This window comes from Psittacula echo, assembly GCF_963264785.1.
Source record: "Psittacula echo genome assembly, chromosome: 1".
NCBI classification, from domain to species: Eukaryota; Metazoa; Chordata; class Aves; order Psittaciformes; family Psittacidae; genus Psittacula; species Psittacula echo.
In genome coordinates this window covers 113696184-113714764 of record NC_137735.1, presented here as the reverse complement: position 1 = coordinate 113714764, position 18581 = coordinate 113696184, and the positions used below count along the sequence as shown (strand labels likewise).

At 41.8% G+C, this 18581-nt stretch overlaps 1 protein-coding gene across 1 annotated transcript in view; it reads left to right on the top strand.

The window, feature by feature from the left end:
* Positions 1 to 578: 578 nt before the first annotated feature.
* UTP20 (UTP20 small subunit processome component) overlaps positions 579 to 18581 on the top strand; it is a gene marked incomplete at its 5' end in the record, with an annotated part of 64838 nt that continues 46835 nt past the window's right edge. Inside the window, 18 exons of the mRNA XM_080637626.1 lie at positions 579 to 623; positions 1589 to 1669; positions 2439 to 2505; positions 2695 to 2827; positions 3187 to 3375; positions 4833 to 4914; positions 5971 to 6108; positions 6510 to 6665; positions 7211 to 7357; positions 7856 to 7990; positions 9419 to 9496; positions 10186 to 10364; positions 12286 to 12441; positions 12911 to 12999; positions 15379 to 15484; positions 16642 to 16792; positions 17219 to 17281; positions 17609 to 17767. Of these exons, the coding sequence (XP_080493752.1) occupies positions 579 to 623; positions 1589 to 1669; positions 2439 to 2505; positions 2695 to 2827; positions 3187 to 3375; positions 4833 to 4914; positions 5971 to 6108; positions 6510 to 6665; positions 7211 to 7357; positions 7856 to 7990; positions 9419 to 9496; positions 10186 to 10364; positions 12286 to 12441; positions 12911 to 12999; positions 15379 to 15484; positions 16642 to 16792; positions 17219 to 17281; positions 17609 to 17767 (2154 nt within the window). The remainder of the gene's footprint in view (positions 624 to 1588; positions 1670 to 2438; positions 2506 to 2694; positions 2828 to 3186; positions 3376 to 4832; positions 4915 to 5970; positions 6109 to 6509; positions 6666 to 7210; positions 7358 to 7855; positions 7991 to 9418; positions 9497 to 10185; positions 10365 to 12285; positions 12442 to 12910; positions 13000 to 15378; positions 15485 to 16641; positions 16793 to 17218; positions 17282 to 17608; positions 17768 to 18581) is intronic.

The window sequence follows — 18581 nt, the reverse complement described above, 5'->3', positions numbered from 1 at the left end:
CACTTAAAGCGCTGCATTCAGCTCTGGGGTCCCAAACATAAGGACATGGACCTGTTGAGCAAGGCCAGAGGAGGCCCACGAGGATGATTCAAGGGCTGGAGCATCTCCCGTATGAAGACAAGCTGAGAGAGTTGGGTTTTTTCTGCCTGGAGATGGTAAGGTTCCAGGGAGACCTGACAGCAGCCTTTCAGTACCTAAAGGGGCCATATGAGAAATCTGGAGAACTTCTTACAAGGGCGTGTAGTGAAAGAACAAGGCATTAAACTGAGAGGGAGTAGATTTACATGAGGTGTTACGAAAAAATTCTCCATTGAGAGGCTGGTCACACACTGGCACAGGTTACCCAGAGAAGTTCTGACATCCTGACCTCGAGCCCCGCTCAGTTCATGGACCCCGACCCGATACCGCCACTCAGCCTCCGCCGCCCGCCCGCCCGCCTGCCCCTTCCGCCGGTGGGCCCGCCTCCTGCTCCCGACAGCCCGCGACCGACATGGCGGCTGCCAGCGCATAGCACGCACGTGTGGTTGTCGGCGTGGGGCTGCGGGGCTCGGGGCTGCCCTACCGGTACCACCGCCGCCATGAAGAGCAAGTCCTCAGCCCACAAGTCGGGGAACACGCACCGGGTGAGCGCCCGCCCGGTCTCACAGGGTCTCCGCGGCTGGTGGCAGGGGGAAAGGTCTTGGGGTTTTCATCCTCGGTGTTAGTTCAGTAGTAGTGCCCGGCTCCCAGAGCGGTGCTGGAGGAGGAGGCAAGAGGGCGGGTGGTGTGGTGCAGCTGCGTTGGGTTCCCGCAGCGCTGCGGGGGGACCCTGGCGGAGACACCGTGCCGGAGCGCGGCTTCTCCCCTGTCCCGGATCGGGGACGCCAGGCACGCCACAGCCTTAACGTAGAAAATGACTTGATTTAATAAAATGTAATATCCAGTGTGGGTGCATCCTAAGCGCTGTTTCAGGACAGACAAGAGCTGGGCAGTTTGTTGAAATCCTGTGGAATCACAGAATGGCTTGATTTGGAAGGAACCTTAAAGATCATCTGGTTCCAGTACCCTGCCACGGGCAGGAACACCTTCCACCAGACCAGGTTGCTCTAAGCCCCGTCCAGCCCGGCCTTGAACACTGCCAGGGATGGGGCAGCCACAGGTTCTTTGGGCAGCCTGTGCCAGTGTCTCACCACCCTTGCAGTAAAGAACTTCTTCCTTATATCTAATCCAAATCTACCCTCTTTGATTTTAAAGGCATTATTCCTTGTCCTATCACTACATGTCCTTGTAATTTTTTTGCGTCTTTTTCACTATGTTGTGAAAACTTGTGGACTGTGAGTCTTGGTTGTGCAGAGCAAGGAGGCAGAGCCTTGTTCGTGGGCATTTTAAGCAGGGTTTGGGTTGGTTTTTTTTTTGCCTTAAAACTTGTAAATAGTAAATAAATAAATAAACTTGTAAATCTGTAAATAGTAGGACTATTTACAGATTGATGGGTACTGTGTGATAGCCTGTCTTTAGAAGTGGGGGGGTTCTGTTTGCAGAGGGTGTGCTATTAAGAGAGCTGTTCTCAGAACTGAGCAAGAAACAAGTATGCCGTTTTGTTTTACAGTTTCTTACCTTTTCGGAGCGCTTAAGCAATGTTAATATTGATATTATTCATCGGATTGACAGAACAGGAAGCTATGCTGAGGTGAGAACGGTAGTCGTGGTCATTTTCTGAAATCACATCACAAGTAGCTACACTCATGAAAGATTCCCGTAAGACATTTATTCAGGAGGAATTTGGACAGAAGCTTCTGCAAGAGTTGCCTTTCCTGGAGCCTTATTTAGTGCTTTGCTCCCCTTTACTCTTCCACCTACTTAGCAGTATTGTAGTAGGGACTCTTTGGCAGCCACCATCCTGATGGCTTCCATGTGGCTGGGCCTGTGGGTGTTTCTGAGCATGGAAGATGTGGCAGTCGACAGGCCTAGGTCTGGACCTGCAAAGATTTACAGGTGCTGAGCAATTGCAGTACTCACAGCATATGTATAAAGCATGAGCATGTGTCTCTATAGGTCGTAAAGAAGAGTCATTCACATGTGTCTCATAGATCATCATTGTGATTATAGTGTTCATTCAATAGGTGTGAAGATGGCAAAAGAAATCCCAAGGCATTTTTGCTGGCTGGGCTATGGCTCAGCGTCTTATATTATCAAAGCCAGTCAACAGAGGTCTAAAAAGCAATTACATAAACAAGTCCTGTCACCAGATAATATTTTCATATGTGTTTTGAACATAGAAAGCAAATTCTTACTTTCAGGAAAATTCCATAGCACCTTTTTAAATGAAGTCATCAAGATTTGTTGAAATATTCTGAAAATATTTAAGGTATTTGATAGTTTTCTTCATTTGAACCTCTCATTTTTGCAGGCTGCATTCATTAGGGTTGATAACTGTTATTTTATCTTTGTTTTGACAGGAGGTTGAAACCTACTTTTCTGAAGGACTGCGGAAATGGAGGGAGCTGAACCTCACTCAGCATTTTGGTATGTCATTCAGGTTTTCTGCTTGCCTTAAAATGTTAAAATTTAAAATACATTTCTTTTGCATGCAGAGCCCAGTGAGAGATTTTCTATTGATTGTTTTTTGGACTGGGCACTGGACAGCTATTTTTCTTTGACATCCTACATCCAACTGGACTCATTTTCAGGGGTTTTCTTTTGTGCTTTGAACAGTGCAATTCTACAATGAAGTGGCCAACAAATGCCAGTCCTTCAATCAGCTGGTCTATTACCAGAGTGCCATTGTGCAAAGCTTGAAGACACATTTGCAAGTTGAAGGCAGTCTTGCTTACCAACCCCTATTAGAGTAAGTATATGGTAAACAAAATGTAGTCAGAAGTCCTGATGGTATTAAAAGTAAGCATGACTCCTGTTGTGAGTGTTCTTTCTTTTTACTATACCTGAGGAAAATACAGTAGTGTTTTTGTTTGATGTTAATTATTTATGTCTTCTTGTTTAAACTGTTGCCTGATTGGTTTTTAAAAAACTATAAGACTTTTGCCATCCACAGCTGCCTTATGGCTTCTCCGTTAAACAAAAGTGAGAAGTAAATGTGATTCTGTCTTTCTTTCCAAGGAGACTGTGCTGGATTATGTAACGTCTGACTGGTTTTTTGTTGGATTGTTTTTGCAATGCACTAACATTTGTGTATTTTCTGAAACACAGTTTAGTGGTGCAGCTGGCTCGAGATCTTCAGGCTGATTTCTATCCTCACTTTCATGACTTTTTCCTGGCCATCACCAAGTTACTGGATACACAGGACACAGACCTGCTGGAATGGGCTTTCACCTCTCTTTCCTATCTCTACAAATACTTGTGGAGATTGATGGTGAAAGACATACACAACATATACAGGTAAAAGTTGTGTTTAATAACTGTCTTGATCAGCAGTCATTAGATGCCTTAGAAATGTTTAATTATAATAATAATTTAATAATGCTTAATGTTTAATACTTGTTAGCATGCTTTCCCATCTTTCTGAGAGACTCTGAGCCTTTTTGTCATACACAGCTCCGTTTGAGATCCTACTGACTTTTACGGGCCGCTGTACTGGAGGAGGGTTGTGGGTTAGGCTGCAGATTTGGGCTTTCAATCTCCTTTCCTCCTGTGGGAATTTGAGAGGAAGCATCCAGTTCAGCTGGGTGAACAAAGCTCAGAAAGACACTGGATTGTCAGAGTCATCTTGGAAAACTGTGACCAAGTCTAAATTCAACACAGATCTCCTGAGTATCTGTCAAGTACCTCTGTTATAGTTATATCATTTCTGTCTTTCCCAGTTGCAGACACCTGGGCTTATGACTTTGAATGAATTCCTTGAGTCTTTAATCATTCCTTGCCCAGTATTTTCCTCTTTATGTTTTTCCTTTCTTCCTCTCTGTTTAGTGAGAGCAGATGAGATACACAGTTTTGTATGCTTTGAAACTCCTTGCCACAGGATGCTGTAGATGTGGAAGGTCACTGTAGAGAAACTGACCCAGTTGGAGGGAGTTACCAGATGCATAGGAGGCACTGCTGGCTTGAGATGTCCCTGAGCTGTAGGTGGTTGAAGGCTGATTTACATGTGCTTGTCCTGTTTTTAAACATTTCCGAGGCATCTGCTTCTGGCTGTTTTAGACTGATTACTGGTCTCGATGGACCTGTGGGCTGACCCAGTATGACTGCTTGTTCAATCTTACTTTGCTGTAGTAGCAGTGCTCTTGTTTTTGTCAGCCATTGTGTCCATATTGCTTCCTCCCAGTTTTGATTTGAAGCAGATGGAGCAAAAGAGGGGTTACACATTTCCTACCCAGCCCAGGGAAAGCTATCAGGCATATTGAAAAAACTTCTGCTTGGTTGTAAATCTGAGGCACCACTCGCTCTGCACTGAATGTGTGGTGAGCCACATGCAACTGTTACTTACCAGCGACATGCAAATGTTTATCACCCCTGTAAATTGTATCTCTTTAGAAACTTTTAAGTGCACAGGAGAGCCTGTGGCTTATCAAATGAGTTTTGGTTTACTTTCTGCTGCTGAGTATATATGTTGAAAATTTTGATGCTGCATTTGAATGTGTTCATCTGGAGACTTCAGAGGTATTTCTGAATATGGCTTAATTTGCCTGGCATTGTCATTCAACCTTCTTTGCAAAACTCTGTTCTTTATCCAGGGAAAGTGGGAAGGAATTGAGTCAAGGAAGGTATTTGCCTTCTCTAGGAGGATAGATTCTTAGTGTTTGTAAAAAGTGGCAATGTAAACTGAAAAAATTTTGAACTCAGTTGGTGGCAATTCTTGCATTGCCTTTAAGACAGTGGATTGTTTTGTGTCTTTGTAGCCTGTACAGCACCCTGCTGGCTCACCACAAGCTTCACGTCAGAAACTTTGCTGCCGAAAGTTTTGTCTTTCTAATGAGAAAGGTAAGTGAGGTGTTTGTACTTTGAAGTTATACAATCCAGTCTTGGATTCAATACATAATGCTGGGTCTTTACCAAAGAAGGGTTAACAAGGCCCGAAGTGGCATCCAGCATGTCATTTTTAGAGTATTTTACTGAGAATGCCATGCACTTTGTATCAGCAGTGGTAAACAGAGGTCTTGGTGTGCTCTGTTTTAAGAGCAGCTAAACCACATGGCTGTGGTTGGTTTATCTAAAATGACTAGAAATGGTAGGGTAATCTTGAAGAAAGGAGGCTTTAGTTTGTAAGTGCATATTTGCTCACTGACTTTTTCATGAATGCTTTAAGGCCTTTGTAGAAAGAAAATTCTCATGACAACTTTTTTGCACTCCTGAAAATCAGAGTATATAATGTTCCCAGGAAGATCAATCAAGATCAGACAGCAGCTTTTCATGGAGTAAGGAGAGGTAGTAATAGTTGTTTGGTTTTATTTAGTCAAAATATACAAAAGCCAGGATTTCTGAGACTGGCTAGCAAATCTGAGTATCCTCATTTTTGTCTAAGTTGAGAGACCTTAATAAAGCAAATGTGTTTGGTTATTTTCAGAAAATGCTGAACTTCAAATCCTCAGAAATGGAGGGCTTTAAAATCTTGGGCCAGAAGTCCTTGAAGTATTTCCGAGTGTAGTTACAGTTTTGGATTACTTGATTCTCTGATCAGCTGCTACATGTCTCTTCCCACACCAGTGCAGCAACTTTTTTGTTTCAGTTGGGGTCAGTTTAATGGTGCATTTATGCAAATGTTTAAAATCATAAGAATAATCAAACCCACATATTTCAGCTGCAGTGACCTAAGTAGACCTGTGTGCATCTTCAGGCCAGAGGTGCTGTAGTAGCTGAATAGCTGATAATTTTCCTGCTTTCAGTTTCCCTCTGTGGTTGCAGGAATAATGAATTTGAACTGTTACGGGAAGGAGGGACTCAGAGAGTAACATGGTGCTGTGGAGCCAATTAATTGCTTCTATCCATCTTGCAGCTTTGAATAGAAGATAACCGTTCTTTTCTCCTTACGTTTTGTAGGTGTCTGATAAAAATGCAGTCTTCAATTTAATGCTTGGTGACCTGGGGGAGCATCCAGAGAAGGTGGAAGGTGTAGGACAGCTACTTTTTGAGATGTGCAAGGGTGTTCGAAACATGTTCCACTCCTGTGCAGAGATGGTAAGGACACAAAAAGATTGTTGGTTTAAATGTTGCTGTAATGGGGCCTTAGGCAACACTCAGTGAAACCATTGAGCGTTGTCTTGTTCACCTTGGTGGATGCTTGATAATAAGCATGCTCTTCATTGCTTAGCAGGATCTGAAAGCTGCCTTCTAAGAATATTCTTTGAGATAGAAAGGTTGTTTTTAGGAATTCCTGCGCAGTATTCTTGCACATTAAAATAGAACTGCTTGCTGATTATTCAGATTTTAAGTCATAGCTTTTAGGTTTTTTGCCTGTAATCGTTCTACAAAGAATCAAACTCACTGGAATACTTTAGTAGTATATGCACTAATTAATTTTAGGGTTGCTAGATTTATTTTCTAAGTATAAGGACATGATATGCTCTTTTCCTGTACAGGTTATGAAGTTAATTCTGTCAAAGCTGGGGCCTATTACTGAAGAAGAAATTGAACTCCCATGGGTTGCTGTAGGAGAAGCCTTTGAGCAGATGATCAGATCGGCTGTAGTGCATATCCATAAGGAGTATTTTGACATTGTCTTCAAGTGCCTAGAGGTATATTGGAGTTTTTTGGTTTTTGTTTGTTTTTTTTTTAATTCATCCTACTGAAAAAATTCAGTGTACTTATCAAGAAAAATATTTGATATAAATCCTCTGGACAGAAAGGGACACTAATGGGAGTGTTCCAGAGCAGTTATATTTACGTATAGTGTAGTGGTACGAGTAATCTCACGCATCCATCTCAGCATAATGATGCTTAAAAAAGTACTTCTGATAATTCCAGTGAAAGCTGGGTGCTTCCATACCATGGGCCAAGTACTTTTTCCTATTTTGTATGTAATCTGTTGGCCTTTCAGGAGACTGTTGTCTAATGAGGTATTTGTGTTTCTGTCCAAGCAGTCTGGGGTGTGTGTGTGTACATAATGGGACTCACACAGTGTTTCTGCAAGGTTTAGTTTGTTGAACATGAATGAGAGTCAACAGTGGTTTGTTGAGCAGATGAGATGTTGATTCTTTAGAATGACTTTCAGGTAACAATAAGTGAAACAGGGTCCGATAATTTCTCTGAAACATTTTGCTTTCCTTTTTTATTCAAACAGGGGTCACTCTTAGACTTACAGAGGAAAATAACTAAGGCAAATTGCTGTATGGTTTCAGAGCAGATGGAGAGGATTCTGCAAGCCTATTTGATCCTAGTGAAACATGCAAATGGATCCAAAATCTCACTGCCTGAAGATGTCTGTCGGGTAGGTCAGACCATCACATTGGCTGTTGTGCCAGAGAAGCATCAATCGGTACAGAAAGGTGTGGTCAACTGAAGCACTTGTACACATTTCTTATACATCATTTTGCTTAGGATTTGAGTTGAGTGAACAGAGACCTTTATTCTGAGTATTGCTACCTCTCCAATCCACTGAGAATTTACCTCTGTAGTATAATTCTGGTGTGGTCCTTTAAATAAGCAAGGCTGCTGCTTCTAGAGACCAGTTCCTGCTTCTGTGGAGGAGACCTAGATCCCCATATCAGTGATTAGAACAGTTATAACAGATACACATATATTTGACCCCATTGGGTTAAAATGTACGTTTAGTGCCTTCAAACTTCAACAGGACTATTAGGATTTATTTGTGTGAAATAGTTCTTTAGAAAACCGTGTCCTCCTGCTCTGGAGACTGTGCGGGTCGTTCAGACCAAACAATCACTGTCTTCATAGATGAATATCAGTTCTCTCTCTTTCATTTCAGATTTTAATAAAAATGTTACAAACACCAGATCTCTCATCGTCTTGCTGCAAGACCCTGCTGAAGACCATTTCTTCATTCCTGCTGGCCGAGAATGTTTTCTTGCCTGATTCTTTGACCAAGGAAGCTATTGAGAAGGTAACAAGGACTGCTGCTTACAGCAGAAATCAAAGAATTTAAGTTACATATAGAAGACTGAGTTCAGGACATTCACCTTCATGCTGGGAAATATACTGTAAGGTTCCCTTTAACCTTTTTGCACAGATAAGGAAGAAGCTGCCTAGTGCCTTAATTCGTGTCTGCTGAGATCTTGGGGACTCCTTGACAGTCTTACACAAACACTGTCAGTGTAGTAGTGCCACTGTGGCAGACATCTTTGCAATGAAAACTAGGTTCTGATTCTGACACCTACAGTCTCTGTAGAGAATGGAGGGAGAACAGAGAAGGGGCATGTTCTGCCTTAGGTTATAAAGTAGGTCATTGAGTTGGACTTAGTGAAAAAGGTACATTTTTTCACTAAGTTGCTAAACATTTAGTGAGCTTGGCTTAGTTTTGTGAACAAGGTTCAGGTAAGTGTTTTGATTTAGAAAGTACGGAGGTAGGCACATTTCAGTACTACCATTGCTCCTGAAGCATTGACAGGATTACCTGTATACATGTCTATAAAATGCAGCCTTGCAAAGATTAATAGGAGGTGCTACTATGGAGTCTGATTCAGTTTTCTTGTTACATTATAATTTTGGACCATAGTTGTACTGTGCATGTAAACAATATTTGAAAGGAAAGATGTAATGTAATTTACAATGGGAAAACAAGGCTGTTGCAGTTGTTTAAAAAAGATAAATTTCACCTGGTCTTCAACACATCCTGGATTGGGTTGAAGTAAGATTGGTTCTGCATGTGGCATGAGTCTAGTTTTCCTCAGGAAACATGGTCCTTCAAACATTTGAGGGTATTTGTGTGGTCTTCTGTTAAACAGGAGGCTTAAAGCTGTCCTTGTCTTCTGAAGGGTCTGGGAAAGGAGTATCTGGGTTCGTATTTCTGTGTCGCACATCTTGGCGTTGAGAAGCACTGATCCTGACTATCTCAAAGGGCTGTTCCTATCTTGGGCCCTTCAGAAGCACAGAGGTTGACTCTGACCATGAGGTAGTAAACCTTCTGCAATCTGCTGCACAGAAAAAATGCTGAATTGAAAAATCTTTTGGATCTAAGCTTTTTTGTAACAGTTGGTGTGTCTTAAGTCTTAGAACTTTCAGCTTACATTTTACACATCACACTAAAGAGGTAAGTAAGCTGACTTTGCACAGAGCCAGCTTGGATCCAGCAGGGTTTCTTAAAAATGACTGTGCTTGTCTGTACTTGAACCATCACTGGAAATAGTACTGCTGTGTGTGCCTGAACTGACAAACCCTTCTAGCTGTGAACAGAGAGCCAAGCTGGATGGCTCAGAATTCAAAGCATGGTTGATTCATAAACCAGGAAAAACGTCCCACAGGTAATGTAGAGTTTACTATGAAATGTTTCTTGTTAATGTGTTCTTGTCAACCTTTCACTTGCATCTTGCAGGTGTTTGCAAGTGGATTTGAACGGCGCTTTCTTTTGGACTTCTCTGAAGCAATGTTTACAATGGAACAATTTGAGAGGGTACGTGGAGGCTTTTGTGCATTAGTTTATTTTTGTTACCAAAGGGAAATCCATAGCATATTTACCTGCCTTGCAAGCTGAAGCATTTTTGTGTATTGACATGATGTTTATTTTAACTTCTGGCATAACCTGGTAAGAACGAAAGAAATTAGTTATGCCATTGTGTTGAGGTTTAGTAATGGTGATCAGGGTTGGAAAAGGTGACAGATATCTGTATACTCACAAAGAGAAGCTTGTCTGTTGAGAATTGAAAGGGTGGCCTTGTTATGGATGGGATGAAGAGGAGGAGTCCTGAAGAAGCTAAGTGGAAATGAAGAATAAGGGATGTCTTTAGGTCAGGCCTGGAACTGGTGACGTAGGAGAAATCAAATTCATGAAACAGAGTGGGAGGTGAAAGTAAAGTCAGGGATTGGGAATGTCCTGATGAGGCTAGATTTCAGGCAGACTAAGTTTTTACGTTGAATCACTGTACCTGCTGGGGTGAGAGGATGAGGATGTCTGTGTGCTGTCTGGTGTCTTGGGGCACCAGGACTGATACGTCTGGTGCTTTGCAAGTGCTCATTTGTCGTTGTTTGGATTCCTCTGTGGCTGGTGTAATGTGATTTTGGATTTGATCATGATTGAAGAGACCTACCAATCCTTGACTGGTTTTTTGTCTTTTTTTTGGTTTGTTTTTTTTGTCCCTTCAGCATTTTCTTCCATACTTTCTGGCGTATATTGAGCATTGCTTCTCTGGCACAGATGCCCTTGCAAAGGATGAGGCAATGGCAATTCTGGCTAAACTCATTCTGGTGAAAGCAGAGCCTCCTACCATTGGTTCAATGCCATTTGAAAAGTATCCTCTCATTTTCACTGAATCGTCTGTCAGGTGAGACTTCTCCAGTTTAGCAAATGCTAGATGTGTCTGCATGGCTGCAGGCCTGAAGGCAAGGCAGAGCTACATAAAGGTTGTTCCACAGTTTTAGCCAAAGTGGCGTAAATGTCAGCATTGCTGGTAGATCTGCAAACCAAGTGATACAGTAGGATCCCATTTTTTTTTTTCTGAGATTATTAGAGAAGAAATACTATGAAGAGGTTAGCACTGATACAAAAAGACTAGCAAGTGTTGCAGTAGGTGTGTGATGGGGATTTATTACACCAACATGCATGCTGCATCCTCAGGCAGTTAATCTTTGTAGTGAGTGCTGCATTCCAGGTTCTCGTTATTAACCTGTTGCCTGTGGCCTGTCTTTCTTCCCGATATGCATATGTCTTGTCCAGGAGCTTTCTTGGTGGTAGTAGTATAATCTTAACATAGAGCACAGCTGGGTACCAAAGGGCACGTAATTAATCCAGATATAGCATTGTGCTGGCACAGCTTGACTGTTAGTTGCAAAGCTATTTTTGTTGCAATGAAGTGGTTGTTTTCCTCCTGGAGCATCTATGGAAAGATTTGGAGTAACCATTGTCAAGCACAGAATGACTGTTGCTAAGCTACTGGTAATGATTGTTTTAATCATTCTAGTTCAGATAATTCAAAAGGTTTACCTGCAGAGTGGTGGTTTGTATTGCCTTTTATGTAAGGTTTTATTTTTCCTGAAAGCAGTAACTGTGAGTTTTCGTAGCTTTATTTAATAGAGTGGGGACAGAAGGTTGAATCAGAACAATTACATCAATTACATTTGTTTTTCTTCCCTTGTTTTCGTAGTCTGTTGATCTCTCTGGATTTCCAATGATATGGAGTACTTAGCTGAGAGGACCTTGGTCCTACCTGGGACTTTTTTATGTTCCTGCAATGTCAGTGGCAGAAATTAGGGCTAGGAGACATCTCAAGAGTTGCATACCTCGTCACCTGCCTAGGATGGAATTAGCAAGTCCTGAACGAGTCCTGAAAGATGTCTGACCAAATTGTTATTAAATACTCCAAATCTAGAGGTTCCAAAGCTGTGCCTGACAGTCTGTGCCAGTACTTTACTGCTTTCATGATTACACAGGTGTTTGGGGTTTCTTTCCCAGTCCTCAATGTATGAGCTAAACTTCCTTTATTGCAGTTTAAATTCATTGGTGTTTATCTGCTGGGAACACAACAAGCAAAATATTTTGTCTCTTTGTATGCAACTTTTACAAATACCAGGCTTTGATCATCAGAAACATCTGAAATCTTCTTTCTCTGGACCACGATCCTAATTGCTTGAGGTTTCACTCATAAATTTTGTTTCTGAAATCTCTAATGGCTCTTGATGCCATCTCCTTTTTGTTAGCTTCTGTTTTTCTTGAAGGGTGGATCCTATGCAGCTTCTAACTGCAGTCTTACAAGCACACTGGGTGGAAAGATAGCTGTCCAAGAGGTGTGAAGTACACCTCTTCATATGGCCCAGTATGATGTTAACCCTTTCTGCCTGCAGATGGGCTTGTTGATTTGAGCTTAGCTTGTGACTCCTTTTAAGTCACCAAACTTTTAACTCACTGGTTGTTTTCTGTCATTTGTTAGTTCATTGGTTATTAACAATAATCTCAGAGATGACTCTCAGGTGCTTCTAGAGGGTGTATGTCCTGCTTGTGAGGGTATCCAACTGAGAACTAGTATCTTTCCTTCTAGAAATATTTGAACTTCAAATACAGACCTGACATTTCCTGTGGGCCATGTTTGGTGCTTCTTAGCACGTCTAGTTAATGTTTTGTGCTGTGGAGGACATTAAAAAGAAAAAAAATCCCTTAGGTTCTCCAAGTCCTTTTTGCTAGAAGTAGTAAACATAACTTTGAATATCATGGGAGGAAGTGATTACTAAAAAGTTTGCTTTTATTTTTAGCTCTAATACAAGGCAACAAACAAGTAGAAGACAAGGAGGAAAGGCAGAAGAATTGGTGTTGGATCATGTACTGTCTTTAATCCATTTACCAGAGAAAGAAGACATCACTGACCTTTCACAGCCTTGGGTTGCCTTGGTTGTACTGCCACATATTAGGTGAGGGTTATTCTAAGGTACTGTTGTTATGTATTTAGGTAATACTTGTCTCGTTGAAATCAGTGTCTGTCAGAAACCATTGTACTAAGGGAAGGACAATAATTACTAACCCTAGTTTGGGGAAACTGGGGTTAGAAGGCAAAAAAAATGCTGTGTGGAAATGACATGAGTAAATGACAGTAGTAAAGTCAGGAACAGGATATCCATTTCTTGATTGCCTACTCCCTAAATTTAGTACTTAAGTACCTAGAAATGTTAATGACATGTTTCAGTTTCCGTGTTTTAAGCACTGACCTCTAGAAGGTGCAGTGAATGCTACAAGTTAAATTGTAAATTGGAAATAGCAAAAAATGTTTTGCTGCTTGTTTCAGACTTGGGGTGAGCTATCTGTAACGTAATATAAGATAGATGTCAAAGAAAGCTCTCCTATGTGTGTAGCTGTCAGTGTCTTCCCATTTATTTTGGACAGACCAATGGACAAAGCAAACACTCTGCGTCATGTGACAAATTTCATAGACTCTCTCTTCACAGCCATTGACAAAGGAAGCCTCTGCAAAGGTCAGTTACGGTTATTTCCTGTTTATTTGCTTTTTGTTGATATATAAATATATGTAAAGCAGTTTTTCTGATGACATAAAGCATGAAAATGAGTAGCAGTAATATTGTATTCAAATCTATTGACAAGCTCAAATGAAATTAGAAAAGCAAAGCTTGGGAGGAAACGCCCTCCAGCAAAGGATTCTGCATTTGCTGTTGATAATAATAATGGGGCAGCAAATGTTCTGCAAAGTGAAAGACAGATAATTGGGAAAGAAAAAAAGAAAGTGAGAAAATAAAAGAATGGAGATCAATCTAAACCAGAAGCAGTCAAGTGAAGGGGAGACTACTGACTGACAAACTCCAACTAGACTATTCCAGATCTATATTGCAAAGTTGGGGACATGACCATCTCTGACCTCAGTGACAGCGCCAGTTCTAAAATGTTGCATCTTTCCTCCGGCATTGGTTGTCATTTATTGTCTTCCTTCTCTGGCTGGGAAAAAAAAAGGGTTTTAACTGTGCTTGCGTTATACAGTGCAGTTGTTAATGAGGGAGATTGCAAGTATTGGAAAACCCCACGTTTGCTTAGTTTGAAAGGGCTTTTCCAGAGTCTGGTCTTTTCCCTTAATAATGCCTCTGTTAACATTCCTAAACGTATCTGCCAACTGGCTCTGTTGCTTTTCCTTCTCTAGTCTTTGTCAAGCATGGTCCTGCTGAATTTAGCCCTTTCTTCTGATCTGTTTGCAAGGTTTGCATGCTGTCATGATTATTTAGTGGCAATATACTTACTCTAAAAAAGGAATACCCAAACTTTCTTTTCTTGGATCTCATCTCAGCTCTGCACCAGCTCTGTGTGCGTGCAAGAGGCACGCTGTTGTTTCTTCCTTTGCCTATAAGAGAAAACAAATGCAACCTCAGTCCTACACTTCTGCATCCTGTTGTCCCATCTTACACTTCTTTGCTTGATTTTCCTCACCTTCCTCCCAAACTAGGGTTCCTGGACGCTTTCTTCATGCTCTGGCATTCTTTCCAGCTCCATGATCTCTGCAATTCCTTCACATTCTACTAGGACTCCAATCTCCTCTCACAGCCCATGCAAGGCACACCCCAGCCCTGTGCTCCCTATTTGACTTGCCTGGCCTCTGAGGCAAAATGCAACCCCTAGAACTGGGTGTTCTTCTGCAGTTGTGGAGTCAGGGAAGATGGCTTGCAAACTGGGACAAAGCAGCAGCAAGTTAACCCTGGCAGCTGTTACTGGATAGCTGCCTGTATGAAAGTGGTTACCCTATTGATCGTATAAGTGTTTCTGTAATGAGGTAGGAGCTACCATCTTTGTCCAGCATAGACATACTACTACCAGGTGGTATGAGTATTGCACTTTGGGAGCCTGTGCCCTTACACTAAGAAGCTTCATTCTGCCATTATTTGCTGTTCTCCTCTCTTTGAGGAGCTCCTTGTGGACATTAATGGTGAGCAGGATTCAGCACATACCTGGCGAATGGAGCAACTTGGAATAGAGGGACATTTTCAAAGGAATAAATGGGAAATGAATGCTCACTTCCCCTTCTTTCCCATGGCAGTTGGCAGTGTGTAAGAAAATTACATCCTTTAAAAACTTTATTCAGTTTGCCTGGTTTAGGAACAGTGTTCTGCTTGGGAAGAGATAAAGGAAAGGGGATTTATTTAATTTTATTTTTTTTTAACAACCTACTTGCTAACTTAGAAGTGTCAGGGGAAAGGAACTGCCCTTCCCCTCTCTTACCTAGAAGGGATTTAACTCTCCTGTGCTTCTGGAAAACCCTCAATCCCTAAAGGAGGCTGAGAGGTTTGGGAAGGAGACATGATCGCCATAACAAAGTTCAGCAAACCCTCCTTCCATGCACTAACAAATATTCAGTCTTTAAGTATCTGGAACAGCGTTGTAGATCTAATACTGTGTAGCGCATTGCTGAAGTGACAGAGTTTATAGGCACCTGTGTGGTAGCACCAGTACGTATTTTTGCTTCTCTTTTGCTGCATTCATATCAATTTGGGCAGCATTTTTTCATTTCTGGGTATCATTTATAGCATAGAGCTGAGACTCCTGCAACAGTGTTTACCTCTAGATCTCTGTTCTCTGTATATGCAAGTGTGATGGAAACAGATGCAAACTGGGAGCTGCTCACAGATTTCAGTGCTGGCTTGCAAAAATAAGTAGGCACTTTCTTTGATAGCCAGAGGAGCATTTCCTTTACAGGTTATGATAATGCTTAGGAAATACACATGCCATTTCTGGGATCCATATATTATCCTATTTCTGTGACTCCAGCCATTTCAGGATAGGCAAGCACCATACAAACACAAGTCATTGAGAGCTGAGTAAATATACAGGCTGTTCTTGTTCTCTCCCTGCTCCAGGAAGCCTGTTTGTGGCCTGCCAAGCTGTAAGTACTCTCCTTAGTTTGGCAGAGTCTTCTGAAATACTCCATTTGTTACCTGTGGAGCGTGTCAAGAGCTTAGTGACGTAAGTAAACTCTGCCTGTTCTGTGATCTTTCATGATTTTCCAAGGCACAGTGAGTTGACTTTGCCTTTATGTAGGGGCTTGTTAAATGCCTCTTTGTGTGTTGTCTGTTGTGTTACACCGACGCATTGCTTCAGTATTGTGGTTATAAGATAGTAATGCTGTAGGCACTGTTTGTTCGAAGAACCAGGTAGATGTAGTGTCTGTTCAGTGACATATTCTCTGTAAACTGAAGTTTTCTTAGATAGCTTCAGGGTAGTGTGCCAAATATGTTCGTTCTGGTTTCACCTAGGATCGCCAAGCTTAGTAACTGTATTTTACATTATAATGATAAAAGAGACAGGAAAGTGCTTTCTGAGTTGTCAGAAGCCTCAACTGCTGCAGTCCGTGGTAGTGTTGGGATTCCACCCTGTCTCTACATACCCATGTATGTGCCTGCTGCACAGTGGGAGGAGGTTTTGTATGCTTCATTTTATTTATTGTAACTCTGTTCTGCTTATAATCAGCACACATAACTGAGAGGCTGTAGGGACTGAGGAAGATCCGTCTCCAGCAAATCCTGCTGAACTTGTCTCCATCGTTGTTGTGCTGGAGCATCTCCAAGTCTTCAGTGGCTTGAGCTTCCAGACATCCTGTTCAGTTAGGAAATCATGGTGCCCATGTCTGAGGCATGATGGAGATAAAACAGCTTGCCCAGATCAGACAGGAAGTCTTATCAGGGAGCTTCAGTCTAGTGTTTTTCTGACAGCTTTGGGCTTGGGGTGAAACCCACCTAAAGCAAGGGATGAAAGTCACAGACGGAGGTTTCCCTCTGGGCAGGCAGGGCTCCTCATGTCTCACCTAGGCCTGGATTATTTTCTTGCAGTTGAAGTTGATCACTGACTGGGTACCTGGGGGAGGACAGGTCCAGCCTGCTATCCTGAGCTTGACAAGCCCGATGAAGGAATCTCATGCCTCTTGGGCTGTCATGGGTTATTGGGCTTTGAGGCAGCAAGCCAGCATGCTGGTGAAGTCTGACTTCACTGGCGTGCTGGTGCCAGCAGAGTCTGAAGTTGTGTGGAATTTTCCCTTAATGTTGTTACCATCACTACTGCCTTATTTTCAAATATTTATATTGTTGCAGTGCTCTCTGTATGCTAATAAAACATTGTTGTTCTAGCACTTTCCCTTCAGACCCCTCTGCACTGCTGTTGGCTGATCTCTATTACACAAGGTTGACATTCTGTGGCTGCCAGGAGCCCCTTTCCCAAGGGAACCTAATGGACTTGTTTGAGAAGTTGCATCCTAATATTTCCACTGGTGTTTCTAAGGTAATCTGCTTTTTTGAGCACATGCAAGATAATTTGTATTTTAACAATATAATTTAAGTAAACTGAGTTAAGTGACAAAGACTGAAAGGAGAAACATGAGATTGTGTAAAACTTTACTTCTGTGGTATCTGTTTAGGACTGTGTCCATTTCTAAGAGGTTGCTGTGGGGCATGAGTTAACAGAGGTTAACTTTTAGACCTGCAAGGCTTGTCTCTTCCCTCAGGGTGAATCAGAGCAGCAGCCTAATGTATTCATTTTGAATTGCCTGCTAGACTACTGGACCTCATCCATTTCTCAACTCTGGGAGGAACCTAATGAAATCAGCCTTCTGTGCAAAACATTAACCTCTGTGTAGATGTGTATGTATCTGCATATGTAGCCTGCATTCTCCTGCATGCTTCTGACATATGTTTCCACTTTGGATAGGTCCGGCTATTGACTGTTCGAATTCTAAACCATTTTGAGAATCCACCTTCTACACAGATTGAGGTAGGGCTAAAACTTTTCATGCAACATTTCGAAGCCATATCTGTTTGATGTTGTGTGTCAACTGTTTTCCACTTTGCGGAAATAAAGAATGTGTCTGGTAGAGGTTGTCCTCTGCTTTTGTGCTTTCACGTTCCAGTTTTATCTGTCTCCTTGCCTCCTGATATTTTCTGATGTGTGAATTTTGATGCCTAAGTGGTGGAACCAGAGCAAGTCTCTCGACTTTGTCATTTGATCCAAAAATGGCTGGGACTATGTACAGTTCTGTTGAAATACTTTTCAATGAGAAAAGAATACTCTTAATAAAATGCATGTCACTTGTTTGTTCAGGATGACAGCACAGGCAAACTCCAGACAGTATTTGCCATATTACTTCAAGCAGAACTTGTGCCAGCAACAGTGAACGATTACAGAGAGAAGCTTCTCTATTTGAGGAAACTAAGATGTGATATAGTGCAGCCTGCAGTACCAAGTGGATCTTTGCAGGAGGTAAGTAGTTAAAGTCAAAAAGCAGTTGTCTCATTCCTTTATTCCAAGAGAGCATTCTTACTCCATCACATGGATTGCAGAGTTTTTAATAAGCATTCATTAAAAAATCAATGAGCTCCCAAATTATGTTTTAGAATACTTAGTAGAGATCACAGCTGCCATTGTGTTTAGGACTGTTGTGTTTTCTTGGATATTTAGTAGAACAACAGTAGTATCTTGATAAATGGCTCACAACGAGATTAATCAGGTTTTGATATGAACTCACATAAGTGAACTCCCATCAGCCATTGCAGATCCTAGTTTCTGGATCTTGCTGCAGATTGAAAATCTTGTGCACCTGTGACTGTTGAATCTCCTCTGCTGCTGAGCTAAAGGAGACTTCACTTTCTGGATGTTGGAAGGGTCACAGTTTTACTAGTTAATGATTGTGGATTTGGTGGGAGGAGTTTTTTTTATTACTATTATTTTTCTGGCTATTGCTGTACCTGTATAATTTTTTTTACATTGACTTGTAAGTTCCTGTGGACAAGGGCTGTAGATCAGTTGTACTGCATGTAGGTGAGCAAGGAGCCTGTCCAGAGGCCATGCTTCTAGCCCTAGTTCAATGAAGACTCCTCAGGGCAAACTTTCCTCTTTCTGAGGTCCCTAATGCTGCTATGACAGCCCTGAAGTTTGAGAGGGAGGCAGGCAAGCCGTACGGTCTGCTGGGCTGAACTGGTTTTTGCACATTCACAGTGTGTAGGTACAGTGACAGGATCTCAGTGCAGCTTACAGTAAAAGCTCTAGATTTCCTCATACAGCTATGAGACAATGA